At 41.6% G+C, this 20,348-nt stretch overlaps 1 protein-coding gene across 3 annotated transcripts in view; it reads right to left on the minus strand.

Moving 5' to 3' along the window:
- igsf9ba (immunoglobulin superfamily, member 9Ba) overlaps positions 1-20,348 on the minus strand; it is a 56,953-nt gene that overhangs the window by 27,874 nt on the left and 8,731 nt on the right. For all 3 annotated transcript variants that reach the window (XM_031873476.1, XM_031873474.1, XM_031873475.1), the window contains exons 2-4: positions 14,762-14,959; positions 8,548-8,694; positions 1,941-2,092 (exon numbers count right to left, since the gene is read on the minus strand). In XM_031873476.1, the coding sequence (XP_031729336.1) occupies positions 1,941-2,092; positions 8,548-8,694; positions 14,762-14,959 (497 nt within the window). The remainder of the gene's footprint in view (positions 1-1,940; positions 2,093-8,547; positions 8,695-14,761; positions 14,960-20,348) is intronic.

Consider the following 20,348-nt stretch of genomic DNA (forward strand, 5'->3'; position numbering starts at 1 on the left):
TCATTACACCGCTACAGTACAGACAGCACAGCAGTGATTGCAGCAGACTTCCACAGACAGGACGTGATGATATGCAACGGCCATCAGTCTACTCCAATACTCTCTCTGCCACAGATGTACTCAATTCAAGGTGAGGGGGACAAGATTAAAGAAAAGGAGGAGGACGAGATGAGGGGGTGGGGGAATGGGGACAGAGAAAAGAACAGTAGATAAGGTGAGGCATGAGATGAAGGCAGAATCTCAATTTGTTTCACACTTCACCGACACATCCATCGAGACAGATTTGGGATTCTGAAACGGCAAGAGGGTTGCTGTCGTTTTCCTGCTCGCTTGTCATTTGAGTGTACTTTGGGGAAGACCCTTATAATCCCACCTAGGTTTCTATCCTCTCCTGCACTATTGTTTTGTTAAGCGTCTTTGTTTTCGGGGCTCTTTTTTTGTCTCTGCAAATAAATAAAGTAATAAAGTAAAGAGAGGAGGAAGAAGACGGACTCCTCCTCCTCTTCGTCTGTTGCATTCCTGCCTTTCTCCATGACGTCTCCATGGATCTGATCATGTGGGTGAGCAAATTTACCCTGACGCGCATAAACACACACGCTCGTGAAGGAGATTCTCCCCGAGTTTGAGAACATAAACTCTGAGTGGCCAAATGTAGACGACAGCTGATAAGTGCTCTGCTTTTTATATTTCCTGAGAATACAACAGTGAAACGAGTGAAGTATGGCATCAGGCTCTCACTAGCAATTTGAATTTTTGTGGGTAACATTCATGTTAGGACTAATGTAATATTGATGGAGGAGAAGGAGATTAATAATGCATCATGCATGTTGTCTAATCATTTACTGAGGGGATGGTGTTAAAAAGAGGCGACTGTTGGGGAGAGAAAAAAGAAAGAATGCTTGAGTAAGGAAGAAGAGGCCCTTAACAGACACTCCTCTATGCTCCTGACACTTCCTGTATCACACAGGCAGCTGTAAGGAGTTGATAGCAGCAGACTGCAACATCAGTGTCATATGAGAATGTGAAGGCATGCAGAATAAAAGAAGGAGGCCTCCACCTTTCAAAAACGTTTCCGAATACAATTCCAAGCCGTGTGAAAAATGCCCTTCAATGGTCTTGTACAGGTTATACACATTCAACAACATGTTATGTCTGCACCTTTGCACCTTTTATTCAAGATGCAGGACATCCCGTGGCTGCGATGAATCATCGTCCTCTGAAGCACTTGGTGTTTTTGAGTCATCTCTAATGAAACGCTGTGTTAAATGTCTTTGAATCGCTGCGACTCACGCCACAATCCACCGCCTGATGTTTTATTGTTGATGGTTTATGTAGCTTGAGACATTTTGCTTCTATCAAACCCCGCTGAGGCTGTGCCAGAAATATCTTGTCACGACATCAGAGTCTACTTTTGGGAGTTTATCCACAGGAATAAAAATTCATGCATCGCCAACCAACAAAGAGGTTCTCTGGAATGCGAGGTGCGCTGCCAGTCTCAACGTTGTTGACATTATTCAAAGTTTCGTTATACAGAGGAGCAGGGAGAGCCTGACTGACGGTCTTCCTGCGATCATTGAGCGTAATCCATCAAGGGTTCGAAACTTTTAACTTGTTGTCAACTAAAAATATATAGAAATCAGTGTAAAAGCTGTTATAAATGATGTAATTGAGAATGTCTTGTGTTTCTTGACCTGTGAAATATCATAACCTAAAGCCTCTGCATCACAAATTTCAAACCCTGAAGCATTTATTGAGGTTTATCACATGGCAATGGGATTGTTTTGCAGCACAACAACAGAACAGGCTGATATGAGTGGGTGAGACATAGTCCATAACGTACTTCCAGTACAGATGGACTCAGCGACTGACACCATCTGTGCACAAACCCTGCTTCTATATCTGTACTAATATTAATGCCTTTTATTCATCATCATTCTTACCGAGTATTTTGCGTCGGTAGCAAGCTCCTCCCCCTCCCTCAGCCAGCTGATTATTGGTTTTGGATTTCCCTGGGCGGAGCAGCTAAGCAGAGTGCTTCCCCCTTCCTTCGCCTCCACATACTGCGGCGGCGTCGCTGTAAATGAAGGTGGGGCTGTGGAGAAAGTGAGAGTAGGAATCATTACAAAAGTAACACAGTCTGAAGTACAACAATAATCATTATTAATGCAGTGTCTTGTCTGGTGTTGTCATCAGAGATGATTTTTTCTGGACATAGCTTTGCAAAGATTGGTCCACCACTTTGGTTCACACTGAAATATCTCAACAACTATTGAACGGATTGCTATAAAACTTTGAACAGGCACTCACGGTTAATGAATCTCAAAAGTCACATCGTCCCCAAACAGCCTCAGCTGTTGTACAGACTTCTTTTCTATAAGTGTGTCTATGAGGAAAATGCTTTTTGGGGGCAAAGGGGATTTCTTTACGTTGTAGTACCGTCACTGGCCAGTGGGACAAAGTGTTCAACTCGCGTATGACATGCATGACTCTTCTCTGGCCCACAAATATTGCTCAGACATCAGGTAAGGCCACTGTTTTCTGAAACAGCTAGACACCTGAGTGAACAGGGACCAGTGATGACGACATTCATCCCTCCACATTGCCATTTATTCATGAAAAGCTAAAGAAACAATTTAGCAGCATCAGTGCATTTCCACCTGATATTTCTTAGCATCACTAACAGCCACAAGGGAGCTCTCCACCAGCGCCCGCAGGCCAATGAAGTGCAGTTGTCTCTGCCAGCTGCTCTCAGTGTCTCAACACAATATTTTGATAAGAAATAGTGGCAGAGTGTTTAGTTAAAGAGAGAAAAAAGGCGCCGCTATACAAGTGGGTCACTGCTAGCCTCTGGGAGTGCTGCCATGCTTCAGACTGCATACTAGCACCTGGCATGGAGCAAACAAATTGTCCAATTAGCACATTCAGACATCTGCCCGTCCATGCTGCCCTCTCACTCTCGAACACTCATTACATTAGACGGCACAGTAGATTAATGGAGATGAAATGCATGGCTGATTTATGTATCGCTTGCTTGTGGAGTTGACGGGTCAACAGCAACATTAAACGGATCACGATGCATCATTACAGTCAACGGGCAACCTGGTTCACTACGAGTTTGTGCTTTTACCTGAAGACACTGTATTCATTCTCATTGGTAGATTTGACCAATCCTGATTTATTTTTTAATAGCTTTAGCAAAAAGTTACTTTTAATTTAGGTTTTATGTAAAAACTTTTGATAAGCTTGAAATACAATGCACTGCACAAAGATTAAACAAGTGGTTCTCAACCATTTTTGCTCATGACCACTTTGCAAAAGGAGATGTTCTACTCCAAACCACTAACACTTTAAAGATTGAGTCAATTTCTTCAATCTAAATTAGTTTGTTTCTAAAAGATTTACACTAGTAGACTAATTGTCCTGTTTGTTACATTTGTAGTTAAGGCAGTGTTTGTTTTTGTGTTACCCCTTTGATTCAAAAATCAGTTCTGTTAAGTTCACATTATTATCTCCGTCACATCGGTCGCATGTGTGGGTGTGTGTGTGTGTGTGTGGGTGTGTGTGTGCACCTCCATGTCTGTATACGGCTTATCTCACATTCTTCTTCTGCAGCAAACTGCATAATATTTTGGGTGTCTAGCTATTGCTGCATGTTCAAGGACCTCTCATGGTTGAGGTGACTCACACTTTCTCAAAACAACTTTTGGAGCTACCACTACACACACACACACACTGCTGAGTACATCGCCGCCACTCAGTCACTGCTACACAGGCTGACAGCTTGGTGAGTTTAGTTTTCCGAAATTTTCGTTGCATATTTTGTAAATAGTTTTTTTTCCGTTTGGGGTAAATTAAAGCCTCTTTTTGAAAATCTACCTGCAACTCGTCATGCCTGCAGCTCGCTCCCTCACAGGCCTAAAGTGGTAAAAGTATCCAATATCTCACAAATAAAGCAAAGATTAGAGAAAAGCCTCAGAAATAAGTTTATGTAGCAAAACACATTAATCTCCTCTCGTTAATCTTCACATGGCCCCTCAGATTTATCTTGACCCTGAAGTTGGAAACCACAGGACGAAACTACCAAACTAGTTTCACCTTGACTCGCTACAACAGTATAATGCATCAGTATTATTAATGTAAAATATGATAATACACATGGGCTGAGGAATGAGTACTTTTACATTTAATATTTTAAGTAAATTTAGCTGATAATAAGTAGACTTCACTAAAGGATCTGACTACATCTTCCACCACCAAATGCTGCTATTAATTTTAATTCATATTCAGATTTTTCACAGGGGATTAAGCATCAGTTGGCAGGAAATAAGTGGCACACATGGCGGTGACAACAGCAGGTATATTGGTCAACTTGGGAGTTGTTTCACACCATCAGCTACAGCTCGTCGCAGAGGAAGTGTCACTGTGGCTCTGAAACCTGGGAGTTGCTCTACAAAACAAAGTATCACATTCTCGCCCTACTTACTGCAACTCTTCATCTTTTATATACATTAAAAGACGCTTAAAGATCCTGCACTCCCGCTGTTCTTCTGTGTAAACCACACAGCACATCAGCAGGTGGCCTGGATGCTGCAGTTACACACATGTGGGTCCGGCCTGTTTTTGAAGGCTTAGATTCGCAAGTTATTTGCTCACAAACTCAAGAGTCCGTCTGCATCATTTTATTCCCTTGCTTGGTCTTCCTTTTCTCGTCTCTGCTCCTAAGAGAATACGGCTACATACAGTACACATTTTTCATTGATTTCATATCATAGGCCTCAAACGTGTAACGTGTGTTTCATTGTAAACGGTCGAGAGAGAAGGAAGAGGCCTCTCAAGGAGACTTTCCTCCCTCTTCTAATGTCAGCGTACTCAAGGTAGTCAACAGAATCTCAATTATTATACTTTGTAATTAAGAGATCTGACCTTTCTCTCATTGTGGGATCAGACTACACAATATCATTGCAGGGGAAAAAGCCAGTATACATACTGGGTCCCTATTGGGCTGACATGTGTGAGCAATTTTGGGACGAATGTGAAGAAAGAAAATGTCCACTTATTATTTAAGTCTGCATCTTTTTGTCCCACATGGGCCTGAGGGTGACTGTTCACATGGGCTCCATTTGTAGCCACAATGGGCCCATTAGTGACTTGGGGGATATATGGAGCTGGTGGACAAATTAGCTATTATTTGGGTCACGCAAATGGGTCCTAAATGCCCAGCCCATCACTAACCCAGTGACACAGTGGCAGGGTCTGTGTTTTCTTATGTTTCAGTGTAGATGGTTAACTTAAAATCATGTGAAAACGCTGGTGCGCTGGTGGATTTTTTGTTCCTGAAAAGCTTGCTGATGCTTGAAAGAGAAGGGAAGGACAGGGCGAGAGACAAGACTAGAGAGAGGAGAGGAGGAAAAGGAGGGAGGGCAGAGAATGGAGAGTGGCCTTAGTGTCTTTTTCGGGCACAAGGCCTTGCCATCTGACACCTGCCACTGAGTGGGCACAAATTCCCTGTCCGCTTGGCAGGAAGTTAAGGCCAGCAGACAGGAACTCAAAGGAGGAGCGTATGCAAATACCAACAGCCAAAGGAAATGGGTGGCCTTAGTGTCTGTGCGGAGGCCAGACAAAAATGGCACCTGCTTCCCTCACAGACACCCATTGAGAGGAAAACAGTAGCATAAAGTCTTCATATGAATTCCCTTATTGGATATCTAGACTATGGAACAACTGTTGCTTTTAGTGTTTCCACGAATGTCTGTGTGTAAACTCAAATAGAGAATACTACTAAATATTTGTACCAGTTAAACACATCTACCCCAAGCCAGTATACTGTATATGCATGTGTGTAGCACATCTCTACAGCTAAACACAGTACATACACAGGGTCATGTAGAATGCCATCACTTAATATGCCAAATATAATATAAGATGACATTCAGGGATATTATTAGTTCTGCTACAACCCGGAGAGCTCAGTTTCTGCTGAAAGGCCTGACAGGAGTAGAGAGCAGCAGAAGAGGGAGGGAGGGAGCAGTAGAAGTTAAGAATGAATACTGATGAGGAAAGCTACAGAGATGCAGTATGCCTACACAACAAGACATTGATGCACACACACACACACACACATGCACACATGCGCGCCCACATACGTTCCCAAACTCTGAACATCACGAGAGTGTGCAGGTGACGGCAGACTACCACCTATGAACTCTTCAAATACGACTTCAAACCAGGAGACAGAGATCTCATTTAGCCGCATAGAAACACACACAATGAGACGCTCTCATGTCAATGTTGATGTAATGCGCTACACACAGAACACAGTGCAGAAAGCAATTTACAAACGCGTGTGCATGCGCAAACGCACAAGAGAAAACATTATGTTCTGCATTGATAATAACCATTTATACACATCAGCATGTTTCATTCCAAAGTGATTATGCCGTGCAGTGGACTTTATAAATGGTTCCTTACACAGTATTTCGCATACAGTGTGCTGTGATCATTATTCAAATACCAGAATTGCATCCATTGTAAAACATACGCATGATCAAATCGAATATGCATGAGTTTCACACGGCGCCAAAAATATACATGTGAATGAGTTTGACAGTTTGCTCGCAAATGCTCTCTCTCTGACAACACAGAGGATTACAGCTGTCTGAAGTTAGAGACCTGTGAAGCTTTAACTCAAGAAAATCTCCACTTTTGGCGACTTGATCTATTCTGTTGAGGAAATATTCATATTAGCCAATTGCAGAAAAGCCAACAAAGCAATACTACAAGATAATACTTAGACTAATACAAGACTAATACAACTAAATCATTTGCTGCATAAACTTCACTGCACCTTTGCTGCATAGTGCATTTACTCGGTTTACAGTTCCTGCAAAACACATGAAGCAGCCTAATATAATATCTGTTTAAAAAGCACTCCTCACGTGAAACAGATACAGCTTTAAAAAAAATAAAACACAAAGGCGTCGTTGTCTCTGTAGTCTCTGGCGCTTTGCAACAATGTGAAGACGCATTTCACATAGGATTCTCTGAGCCACTGGGGCATTCCTGGGAAATGCAAAGGTGCAGATTTTTCTTTCCGCCTGGTCATCAGTTTGATAGCTCTCAGACTATCACAGACGATCCCTGCCGGAACCGCCTTAAACAGGCCGCAATCAATTCTCTTCTAACCGGCCTCTCATCCCTTTTTACACCAGGGCCCTTTGAAAATGAGCTTCAGGAATGATCTTTAACATCGTCTAATGTGACTGACATAGAAAACCATGAACTGTCACCAGCAGATAACTGGACCAGGGAGTCAAGAAGCAGTGTGACTGATGGGCTACTTGTAGGGCTGCAATTAATAAATAGTTTATTTATTTTCCCTTATTTTATTTTACCAGAAAAACATAAAAAGTGAAAGTAAAACACCAAAGACAAAAGGAGTGTATTAGGGTGCATTTCACCTGAGTTAAAGTCCAGCAAGTACACAAGAGGTTTGCACACAAAAATAAACCTGAATGCCCTTTTAAACTTGAATCTCTCTCTTTTGTATCTCTGTGGCCAGCACAAGGGAGTATTATTTAAAACATTTGTACATTTTAAAATCTAAAATAAAGGAGAGTAAAATAATAATCTAAATACATATTTTCATATGTATATAAAATGTCAGGAAATACTGAAATCCCCATAGTATTTTACATAATTAATGAATAGAGTTTAAAACATACTGTATGTTAATAACGTTAATAAAAACAGCATAAAGCCAAATATCATTACCAACTCAATCGGAGAACTACATTACAATAATAAACATTTACAGTACCTACTGAACTGCTCCTCATGATTGAGGTGTGTTGATAGACTACTATTAGCTGTGCTTGTGCCTGTGGACCAAGGCCAAAATTCCCTCTAAAATACTAGGTTTTATTTGTGTGCTTTTGTTCATATGGAGCTCAAAGAGATAGTTCCTCCAACTTACTTATACTAGTACTTATCTTGTACTTATCCATATGTATTACATACAGACGGCAGGTGATACGTCTCCAGTTTGTAGAAGCAGACCAGAGTTACCACACTTGGAAGCAAAGCAAGGAACTGCTGTCGACCAGGACAGCAGCAAAACGAATTTCAGCCACTTAAAACAATCAATATCAGTTGATAGTTAGAATATTCTTAACCTCATCATCAGACAGACGTTTTCGGCGTGGAACTGAAGCCGTTACATCCATCGGTGCTCTAATCAGAGCCACCACTGATGAAAACAATAATTTTACCTCGCAGAACAAGGGAGTTGCTGCTGCCCCCCCGTCCACAACAGTGCACTGCTTAGCTTCCATGCCCATACTCCTGTCTGCTTCTCCAAGATGGGGGCGTGACAAACGCAATCTACTGTGGGTAATATACCGACTGTGGATAAGTACCTCACACATCCCCACTTCAAAAAAATCCAAACCATTCCTTTCAGTGTACGTGACGCAGGTTTTCTATTTCTTTCCCTTTCACACCCACAAAAACATATGTTCTCAGGTCAGGCGCCGTGGGAAGGTGACTCACCATTGACTGTGAGGTGCACCCAGCTGCCGTTGTGGAAGGTGTCGTACTGTTGCTCCAGCATCAGGACCCTGCACTCGTACCAGCCTTGGTCATCGGAGCGCACTGGGTCAATCTGTAGGGAGGCCTTCCCGTGCAGAGAGGCTCTACCTGGAGACAGAAGAGGATTAAAAATCATTAAAAAGTATTTTTCTGCTTGTTAAAACACCTGGATGCTCTTTTCAACTGCCCCCAAGTAGCTTTGCTGGTCACCACAGAGATCCATCAGAGCAGCTGGAGGTTAAGTGCTTCATTTCATCCTTTTTTTCTTCTTGCAGCATCAAGAAAAACAGATTTGTGATGCACTGGCTTTGCATCAAAAGCATAGCCTCCAAGTTATAGTGTAAAATAATGCTGCTGTTTGTCTTTTAAAGAGATTTAAAAAGACAAATAAAATATATTATATTATATTAAGTATTGTATGTTATTAGGATTAGGTGCAACATTATATGAATCTCTGCTTCTCCCATTTCCGTTTTTCTTGACAGAGGCTCCAAAAACCAAAACTTTGAACTACTAGTTATTAAAATAAGCACATGCTCCAGCCTATTTGCATGCACAAAGTCCAAATCGGGTGTGACAAACCAATTTGTTCTTATTCCTATTAGGGGGGTTCAGTAGTCTGGAGCCTTTCCAAGCACTGCAAGGCAGGAAAACACCCTGGACAGGTTGCCAGCCTCTCATAGAGATAACCGAGACAGACAACCCCGAACACTTACTGTACTTTCATACCTATTGGGAAATATAGAGCCTTCAATCAACCTGGTTTCCAAGTCTTTGGACTGTGCGAGGAAACACAAAATGGATGTAAAGAGCATGCAGACTCTGGATACCCCCAAAACTCAACGGATTATGAGCGAAAGCATTCTGTTTTTTTGTAGATTTAAAATGACTGACATTTAAAAAATAAAAAATAGCTCATTTTCTTTTTTGCCAAGAGTTACAAAAGAAAGATCCACACCACTCTCATGTCTACAGTAAATATGAAGCTACAGCCAGGAGATGGTTAGCTTAGCATAAAGGCTGGAAACAAGGGGAAACAGTTAGCCTCTCTCTGTCCAAAGAAAACAAAAAAAATATGACATTAATGTAAGCTCAGCAAAAACTGTAGGGGAAACAGCTGGCCTGAAATATCTCATGTGTTGGTTTAATCTGTGCTAAAACCAAGCGTTAAAATGTCAAGTTGTTGTTTTACAGGGGGGTTATGTGCAGGACTGTTTCTCGACCGGGCAAAGTGCTTTTCTGTAACAAGATAGAAATATTAATTAGTGAGCATTCCAGACATTTCCCCCTGCTCCCAGGCTGGAAGCAGGGGGAAATCTCCTGGCTGTAGCTTCATATCTAACGTACAGGCATGAGAGTGATATTGATCTTCTCATCTATCTCTCGGCAAGAAAGCGACTAAGCATATTCCTCAAAATATTTGAACTGTAACAGATTAAACATCACAATATTGAACCATGAATGTGGCTTGAAAAAAAAATCAGCTACCTTCCAGTATTGGGATTCATGCATGAAACTACCTCGGAGCCAGACCTTCAGCTGAATTTAAATAAAGTATTTGATGTCACTGTGGGAAAAGACCAACCTACCACCTCAAAGAAATCATCTATTTCATATAAAACTTCTCCATCCCCGCCGCTTTTTTTTTTTTCCAAGGCTGAGGATAAATTGGAATTCTAAAAAGGGGGAAATCACAAGGGATGAGAGAAGTTGAGGAGACCAGGCATGGAGAAATCTTCAGCTGCTAAGCTGTCTGTCTTCAAGCCTCCAGCTCGCTGCTCACATGGCTGCCTCTGACAGCCCAACAGACTAAAACATTCGCTTCTGCTGTCTGACGCGTGTTCGGAGATGGATCATTTTTCCAAACTTTGATGTGTAGATGTTCTGTAAGCACTGTTACATCAAACTGTCAGGCAAATATATTGATGTTGAGGGTGGGCTGAATTGCTCTACCAGCACTGTATATAAATGCAATAGATAGATACCCCAACCCAGGGATTGCTGCTGTAGTTGGGGTAAAAAAAAAACTGACGGGCTTTTTTTTTGTAAGCAGAAAATCGATGCAGCAAAGAGGGAAGCGAGACGAGTCTACAGTCTGTAAAAAGGTAGCCTGTCTGTAAAAAGTCAAGTCTATTTTTGCCTGGGCATTGAAGTGCTGAGTGTGGTGGGTCGTGGCGTGAAGGGTGGGGATCAACTTCAGCTCCCATTTGTCAAGGAGTGAGAGGGTGCTGCTGTAAACAGAGCTAACAGCACTGTATCCACGTCAGGGACGGCCCCCTTGGGCATTCACCACTTACACAGTGCAGGGTTCTGTCTGCTGTGAAAACAGATGAGCTTAAACCTTGTTTAGATCACATCACAAGCTTTGTCAGATAGGAAAGCTTTGAAGAGGAAACACTATAAAGATCCAAAGAGACAACGTTGGTAGTTTAAGTCCAAAGGAGCTCAGATTAAAAGAGGGAAGATATATAGCTTGGAAAGGTTAATGCAGCACTTTCATAAATACAGTTAATTGTGCACACCTGAAAGTAATAACATTTCAAAATATAGTCTTATTTTTTATCCCTTGTTATAAAAGTGTTTACCACCCTAATATACCTTTTTTACAGAGCTGACATTTTGACAATTCCATTTTCCAAAACCAGTCCCTGGTCACTCATTACTGTACTCTGTAGTACTCTGTAGTCCCCCATAATAACAGAATAACAAGAAAATCCCTCATTAACGCAACTCGGGGACATTCATGCATCATTCCATGATGGTAAATGCAGCTAGCCTTGTAGCCACGACAAATAAATAGCCTACGCATTTCATCGTGTTACATATCATGAGCAGTTTGTGGCGTAAAGTATCTTTTTCATCAGCTAAATTGAGTGAATTACAATTAGTGTTAGATTTTATTTAGATAGTGACGGAGTGATTGAGGTTTTGTCAATATCTCTGACTTGGAATTAGAACTAAAGGCTGATTTATTTTTTTCCACTGCATATAATTACAGTCCAACATTATGATATGAAGACAGCTTACTATGACATGTTAAGATGTATGCAGTGAAAAATGTCTTGACTATAATTACTACATGCTAAGACAAAAACAAAAGCTTAATACTTTATACTGTATGTCGACATTCTGATTAATATAGGCTGTACATCAGATAATAAATACTGTAGAGACACATTAGCTCCCTACCTCTTTCAACAGGAAGAAAACAACTTAGCACTTTCATCATTATCCTGTACAGTAGCATGCTGTGTGGCCTACATGTAGGAAAGGCTCCTGAGGGGACGATACCGCCTACATGTCCATATTATCCTTGTGCGGAGATGTGATTTAGATTTGTCCCAAAGCAGGACATTCTGACACCAAAATTTCACAACCTGCACATCTGAATTATTGATTGCGTCATTGCTTGAGTGGGAACAAAAATAGATGTTTTTAAATTTTGTAATTTCTATATTCTGTAGCTGCAGGAGAAACTGGCTGGATAGAATTCAGTCTTCATGGAGGTATGTACAAGTTCACATTTAACAGTGAGTTAAGACAAGGAAAATACACAACTGTAATAACGAATCTATTATACTGTTGGTGTCTTCACAATGGAAAGTGAACAATGGTAGTGCTCACTGATCCAGACCAAATGATTGACCCATAGATGGGTTTAGTGTCACTAAAATCTGCACGGCGATAATATTTTGATTTGTCCAAACTGTAAGTGCAGCATTCACGGATAATCTCCTCTATTTTGGTAGCAGCTGTGTGATGGCATAACATCACATTTAGTCTATTCACCAGTTTTATTCATATTAAGTGATAACAATCCATGGGAATAGTCCAAATGAGCTCTGAGACTTCACAGACCCAAAGAGCATCTCATAAGCTTACAGTCCAAGCGTCATTATCACACTGTCGTCGTGCACATGCAATCCCTCCAACAAACTTTAATCAATGCAATGAGACTGGCCATATTCATGTTGCATCTGTTCACTGCTAATTCCTCAGCAGTGGACTTGACGCCACATGGCAGAGGCCCACTAGAGCACGAGTGAGCAACGCGGAGTATGATGCTGTTTCAAAAGCGCCGGTCGTTCATAGCCCGCTGCTGGTCAGGAGGCTAAAGTAAGCAATGAAACGCTGCAACAGCTTCAGGTTCTATACGGGGGCCACTACAGAACAAAAAAGGAGGGTTCCCCAGACAGTGAGTCACTGCCATCAGTCTTCTTTGCAGCGATGACCCTGCTTGAAAAGCCCATGGGGAGGAATTACAATGAAGTAAATATTATTTATACCCTTTTAAGTGAAAAAAACCCCTGACAAATCTGTTATGTCCACATTGAGGACACTCACACTAGGGATATGAATCCGCCAGCTTTTCGACAACCCGGGCTTTGCCTTATATTTCATAGCTTATTACCAGGTCAGGCAGGGGCGTTGTACTCGCTAAAGAGGTGGGAACAGGAAGGGATGATTCTGACCCCCATTCTGACCGCTCGCCAGCTTGTCACAGACAAGACAAAGCCAGGAGAGGGAGATATTTATGTTATCCTTATTTATAGAAACACTGGATCACATCTAAAAAGGGATTGCTTATTGTGACGAATCTACAAAGAATGTTCACTGATGCAGTTCCCTCCAGCTCCGCAGAGCTTTGTGGCATCTTTCAGTTCATTGTTGTGTTTTTTATAGCGCATAGTAGTATAATAGTGCATTTGAATTGTATTGTGTTGTACTAACAGATGTTTCTATTATTTTATCCACTCCATTTATATCAGTGAGAGTAGGCTAAATACCATTTTTTTAAATAAATGCCATTGGTTTGTTGGGTATAGCCTCATAAACACTAAGATGTTCATGCTTTATTATAAACCGCTGTTCTATTAACAACTTGCAGGGTTTCTAATATACTGTATCGATTCTGCACTATATATGTTCTGTGCTACAATGTCACTTGAGTGTGTTGGTGAGAATGCATCTACAATGCAGTTGTAAATTGCTGAGACACAGTTCCTTCTCACTATGCACTCAGAGGCAGCAGATGCCCCATGCACAGCCCCAACGAACTGCACCATGCCTTATTATACTTAAAGTCCAAACAGCCGAAATACCATTCTGAGGGAAAAACAGACTGAAATTGCTGAAATTGCAGGACAATCTTCTCAATAAAATAGGATTGGGAGGTGCATGTAAACAGCACATTTACTCTGCAATATATTTAACTGGTTGTCAGAAATGGCTCTGCTCTCAGCTAGAAACTTATAATTAGGTCTGCTGCAAGTAGGGAAGTCTACGTATACGATGTATAATCAAAGAAATGTTGGCAGAATGTAGTTTGAAGCTAAAGTCTGTAATGTTTTTGAAGTGATATATCATTACTATAGCTATCAGGTTGATGGACTCACAAAGGTAGATTTACCATGTTTGATGTTTAACATAGAAGTGTCTTTTAATTCTTGCTTATAAATTATGTTCTCTCTGAACACGTTTCTCTTTTTGGAGAACGTCATGTGAGATAACTTCTCTGATTAGCGCAATTTCCCTGCTCTTCTTTCTATTTCCTCGTCTCTCCCCCGTGTGTCACGGTGTGTGTAATTCTCACTCGAGTCAGGAAACGTGTCAGAATACTCATATTTGATTGGCTGAGCTGCATCACATGATGTGATTCACAACGCATTGGACGGTGTGTTTCCTGCACCGCTGAACAAGTGCGACAGCTGAAGAACTTGCGCCGGTTAAAGTATAAACTCGCCGTTTAACATGTATAATTCCAAATTATCTATCGGTTTTAGCTCCTGGGTCCGGATCCAACTGCATCTGTGTCTGGATCCGGACACAGTTGGGGACCCCTGCTTTAAATCCATGAAGTTGTTTTTGGCAGCTTTAAGTCAGAATGTCATGCTGTCCTTCTATCTTTTATGGTCGCTGTTTATCAGAGTCTACTGTGAAACTCTTGTTCTCAACTTTGTATCTGCTGCAGTGTCAACACGATAAAATCCTGTGGATTTACTCTGCTTAGCAAGACCGACTAGACCGATCGTGATCCTGATTCATTCCAAGATGCATCCGAATGCTCATTAATTCAAAGGCTTTAAACTAGATCAGTGAGATAAAAGTTCTCACAATGCCTCTGTATTCTGTCAGACCTGGATTTCTTTGCTTTATCTTTCAACGGACATCTTACCAGTGTACTCTGGATCCACATGAGGAGGGTAGAAGCGGAAGTTGATAAAGAAGGGAATAGGCACTCCAAACTTGAACCACTCCACCACATAGGGGGGCTGCTGGCCGTCCAGGGGAGGGGACACGTCACACCCCAGGATCACGCTCTCACCGGCGCGCGCCGTCACAAACCGGGGCTCCTCTCTCACTCCGTGGGCACCTGAGAGGTAGATGCAGAAGCGGCGTTTACCACAAACAAGGAATTTCAACGTTTATCTCATCGGGGGCTGAAGTCTGACATGCAAGACAAAAAAGGTGCAGCCATATTGTGACGAAGCAGAAAAATCTCATTGCATCCGAGTCATCCAAGATTCATTTACAGCGATAATTGGGTGTCAATTAAAGCTGATCGACTGAACTACTGCACAATGGATTAAAACAACATACACTCATGGCCTGCACAGTTTCTGAATGGTCACCATGCACATGGGTAAACCCTATTGTCATCTGTCACCTGCATCTGTTGGTGAGTGTCCTGTGGCTGTGCCATACTGTACTATAAATGAGCTGCCAAGGGGTTCCATTGATCATAGCTGGCTGCTGCTCAGATAAGCTTTACTATGAGCACCGCCAGGCCGGGTGTTTAGCCACGAAAGTCCAGGCACGCTGCCGAGCGATGACCTATCAGATGACTGAAAGGTCGGCGTACCTGCCTCAGCAGAACGCTCACTCTGGGAATGGATTTTCTCCAGCTGCCACCCCCGCTTTCATTGAACCGGCTGCATCTCCACCGTCAGAGCAAGCATGACTACCCGCCCTCGCCCAGGGGGAAAATCGCTTCAGGGATCAAGAGACATGCTGACGTATCACTCCAGAGAAACACCAGCTGAATAACTTAACGCTCTCATTAGCAGCGTCATTTGCATTAGCGGGGCTAATTTTTACAAGGGGAGCGAATATGTTGGGACTTGGAGGTATTAGGGGCTCACGCACCACTGACTGATGTTTCCCTGCTCTGTGGTCCGCCACAGTCACCGTCGTATGAAATGGAAATGTTATGTGATCTGTGCCTTTTCAGCTGCGCACGCTGCAATTAAAACTCATATATTGTCAACCCAGTTCTTCTGTCTGAAAAAATAAAGCTTTATCCCCCCCACCCTGCAGGCCATATGCATCACTTAGTGATTGTGTTTACCAGTTTAATCTGAATTATCCTGCGATGGAGTTAATCCACTTTATTCGTTTCAGCCAGCACAGATTCTGGACTGAAACAGGGCAGATTTAACCAAATTACACTTTTTGAAAGTGGAGATGTGGTGTGCCAGTTACAGGCCTATGTCATGGAATCTGCTACTATTGTGCCTCTCTGTTGAGAAGGGAAAAAACAGCTATGGTATGCTATGCTGCCCTGAGCTCTAAAGAGCGGCACAAACCAAATGAAACGCATGAATCAATGAACCTCAATCGACTATTTAGATCTCGGTTAGACCAACATGATGGTACAAAAAGCAGCATGAGCCTAAAAACTAACCTTAAACAGATTTAATACCCAATAAAATACAATGTAGATGTCACAAGTAAGGAATCTCATTGGGGAGCTGATTGACAACCACAAGCCCAGAAAGAGCCAAACTTCATGCACTAATTTGGAGCCTAATAAAGAAATAATAAAATCATAAAGCAGCATTTTTCATTGAGATGAAACTGAGGGGGAGTCGGTGTTTGATGAAGCACAGTGCAGCATGTCAACGTGCGTGAAGTTTGCTGAGACTGATCGAGAGGGGAGTTGATTGTTGCAGAGAGCTTCTTTGGGCATGGCGCTCTGCCCTGCAACCCGAACAACACATGACCTTTTAATGCGCTTCTGAGGAAACCTGTCCCATCCAGTTATGTGTACAAACATAATCAGAAATATGCTAAACTAATCCTTTCAGGCTTGCCAAAAACCTGAAATTCACACCTGAGCACGCTCCATTGCAGCCCCATTTATAACACCTTTAAAAACGATTATAATAATCACATTCAACACCCCATGCAGGGCTAGTGCTCGGGCATATGTTCCAAATAGTCTTGATAAATGCTCTTTAGTCTTTTGAATTATAGGTCAGTGAGCCCCAGCAATGGTTCATTACAGTCAGAAACAACCGTTTCAGGAATTTTCAGGAAACAAAGATGTGTGGTCCGGGCCAACGGTGTTCGATGACAAATTATAGCAGAGACTTTCTGAGTGTCTTTTGTCTTTACTTATGGGTCCTGCACTTGTGCTCTATGGCTTCCAGAGGAAAACAGAGATCGGGCTCCCATCCACAAGGAAACACACTGGACACATTGTTTGGTTTGAGTAAGTAGAGTCACTTGACATGAAGCACAGGCTCAAAATCATGTGGCACAGCTGTGCATGCTGCTGAACTCCATTGTTTTCTCAGCAGACTGCAGCTCAGGTTGCAGTTTCAGAAGTTTAGAGGCGCGGGTTTCTGGCTGGCATTATTTTTGGATCCTGGTGGCGGCGGGAGCACGTCTTGGACAGAGAACAGACTTTAAAGACTTGAGATAATATATTGGAGGTGCTAATAATTCTACAATTCCTTTATGGGATCCTCATGAGGGGGACAATCAGCAGAGGTTCAGTCACTCTTGCCTTTTTTCATTTCCTTAATGGAGACACGGTGACCCAGTCGAGTTTAATGGGGCTTATTCAGGGGGAAATATTTATGCTCTCAACAACACATAAACACGATACAAGCGTCCATGTTTAAGGTCTTCCAAATAAACAGCACTGTAGATATAAAGGGATCAATGCAGTTAAGAGATGATGGCAATTCATGATTGCTTTGGCTCTGTAAATGTCGACTGAAGCTGAAGCTGAAGCCCTCCGTATACACACACACACACACACAGGTAGAAATCTGTTGAGAAAGATCTGGATGAATCAGACAGCTAATAAATCCAGGAGACCAATATGTTTTATGTATCTATACTCGACATGGTGGATTTACTGCTATGATCAAATTCCTGAAGGCCAACAATTCAGTCAGCTGTCAAATACATCCTGTATATGGCAGGCAGTACACATACAAAAGACAAATACAATGCTCAATTGTTTAATAGGTTAAACAGGCAGTTTACCAGTTTGATTATTACGTGATTATTTTCTCGATTAATCATTTGGTCTATAAAATGTCGGAAAATACAAGAAAATGCCTTTTTCAATTTCCTAAAGCAGAAGGTGACGTCTTCAAATACCTTGTTTTGACCGAAAAAACATCCCAAAACCCCAAAATATTCAATTTGCTATGATATAAAGCCGTGTCTCTGAGCTTTTTGCCATTTAAATTGATTCTGAGAGGTGAAACAATCAGATATTTCACAAAGAATCTAAATTAGTGTCACAGATTTTAGCTTTTTTTCATCATACCTATTCCATTGAGCTTCTTGTGAACCCATTCTTGTCAATAAATATTTGTTTTTTTTACTGTGTTTTGCATGTAACTATGCCAACCCTTATGAGCCTGCAAGACACCATAAATCAACACAAGCCAGGAACAGAGTGCAGCGTATACATTTCCAAACAACAGAGAAACAGAGATTCAGACATCAGAATAAATTGAATAATCCATCTAACCTTCTTTTCCAGGCTTTTGAGACAAAGTTAACAAACCTGAGCACTGTATTTCAGGGTTTGATCGAGCCATTTCAAGGAACATTAACTCTCTTAAGTCATGGTAATTTGTACAGTACAAAAGAAAATAGGACTGAGTTTCCACTCAAATCTCACAGCTCACATAATCGATTCTCCTCCTGAATATCTCTGAATAGACCAACTTCAATGGCCAGAGGAAGAAGTCAAAATAAGTTCTTTGAGTACTTTCTTATCACACCTTCCTTTCTAAATCACTAAAACACTATTTGTGTTTTGCTTAGATTTTTTTTTTTTTGCAATAACGTCATAAACTAACCACATTCAACATATTCTGGACAGGTCAGGGTCAGACTCTGCCAGTAAAATTATATTATCCAAAAATATCCAATTTCATATCATCCAAGTATATAAATTAGTTTCCTAAATTTGTAGAGCTAGGTCATTCACATATATTGAAGGACAGGACAGGAGAGAAGATATCCAAAAGGTGTATTGCATTTATACAAGTTCTGGATTGCTTTATAAAATCTACCGTCCACCTCAGCTTTCATAAATATAAAAGCAAGAAACTCTCTAATAATCCAGTCAAAAGCCAAAGTAAACAAAAGGCGTATTCTCATTCATCACTTCCAGTTCTAATAATAGATCAATGACGACTTGTTTCTTTCTAAATTCATTCCGCTCACCGACAACAAACTGTACCAATTCTAAATAACTGTGTGAAGCTGTTGATCAGTACATTAGCAAGATTTAATTTGTGTCTTGACCCTTTCTGTGTTGGGAAACACTGATGTTAGAGCAAAGAAAAGCAGCAGATAAGAGGCTGGGATGATAAATATTTGGTGTTTTTGCTTAAAAAAATGACTTAAACTATTAATGGGTAATCAAAATAGTATTTTGCTGTCGATCCAGTAATTGATTGATCAACTAATCGTTGCAGCTCTAGTGAGAGCTTTGCTTTTACAACAGCTCACTCAGTCAGTAATCATAATAATCTTCAGAGCACTTATCCCAGAGGTGCGTTGCTTCATGAGATAAATAAATAAAAATTAGCAAAGCACAAATGTCAACAAAAATATTAAGAGCCAAGATAAGCAGTCAGAGCCAAATGTTTACCAATCCACACGATGTGATGTAACAAAATCATAAACCAAGAAGAGACAACTTGTTCGAGGTTAATCAACAGCTGTGCAAACCGGCACATGAATCATCGCAGCAAACCAGCGAAGGGGCAAGCGGGGTTAAAGCTGCGAGAGATTTTATCTGGAGCGTTTTTTTCAAGTGGCGGTGGCTGAAAATGTCCCCCGCACCACACTGTGATTTCAGTAATGATCACAAATTTGTACAGTAAACAGACTCTCGGGGCAATTTTGGGCAATAGTCAGAGAGAGCACATCCTGCGAAATGTTTTGACAGTAATGACGTCCAATAAACACACTAAACAATTTGTGGAAATATGAAAACTGAGGGAGTTCAACGAGACAATTTTAGAAAAGCAGTGCTTGAATTTCCTGGTCGACAGTGTGTATTTTGCTTCGTTTTCTTTACTCGGGCCCAGTAACAAACTAACCTCTAATATTTACCGCGTGCTCTGATTTGATTCAGTATGCGCACAAGGAAAACCATTGCTCACTGCAGTTAGAGATCTTGTAAAGGATACATCAAGCTGCACTTGTGCCAGTGCTCTCAGTGATGAGGATGTGAGGGCTGTTTGCCGGACAGAGCTCCCGATGTGGAGGATGTAATGGAATATAGACTGGACGGAGGCTGGAGAGACTCAAGGACGTGCAGCCACTGGGCTGGATGGGCCACTGACAGGGCGGTAATTGAATGCCAGCCTGCATGTGCTGAAGGTCACATCAGAGAATGGCCTGAGTGTGTGTGTGTGTGTGTGTCTGTGTGTGTGTGTGTGTGATGGTGCTTGGGATATGCCTGTTTGCAGTGGTGGAAGAACTATTCAGATGATTTA

Source organism: Anarrhichthys ocellatus, unplaced genomic scaffold (assembly GCF_004355925.1).
Source record: "Anarrhichthys ocellatus isolate YVR2014 unplaced genomic scaffold, GSC_Weel_1.0 scaffold72, whole genome shotgun sequence".
Classification (NCBI taxonomy): Eukaryota; Metazoa; Chordata; class Actinopteri; order Perciformes; family Anarhichadidae; genus Anarrhichthys; species Anarrhichthys ocellatus.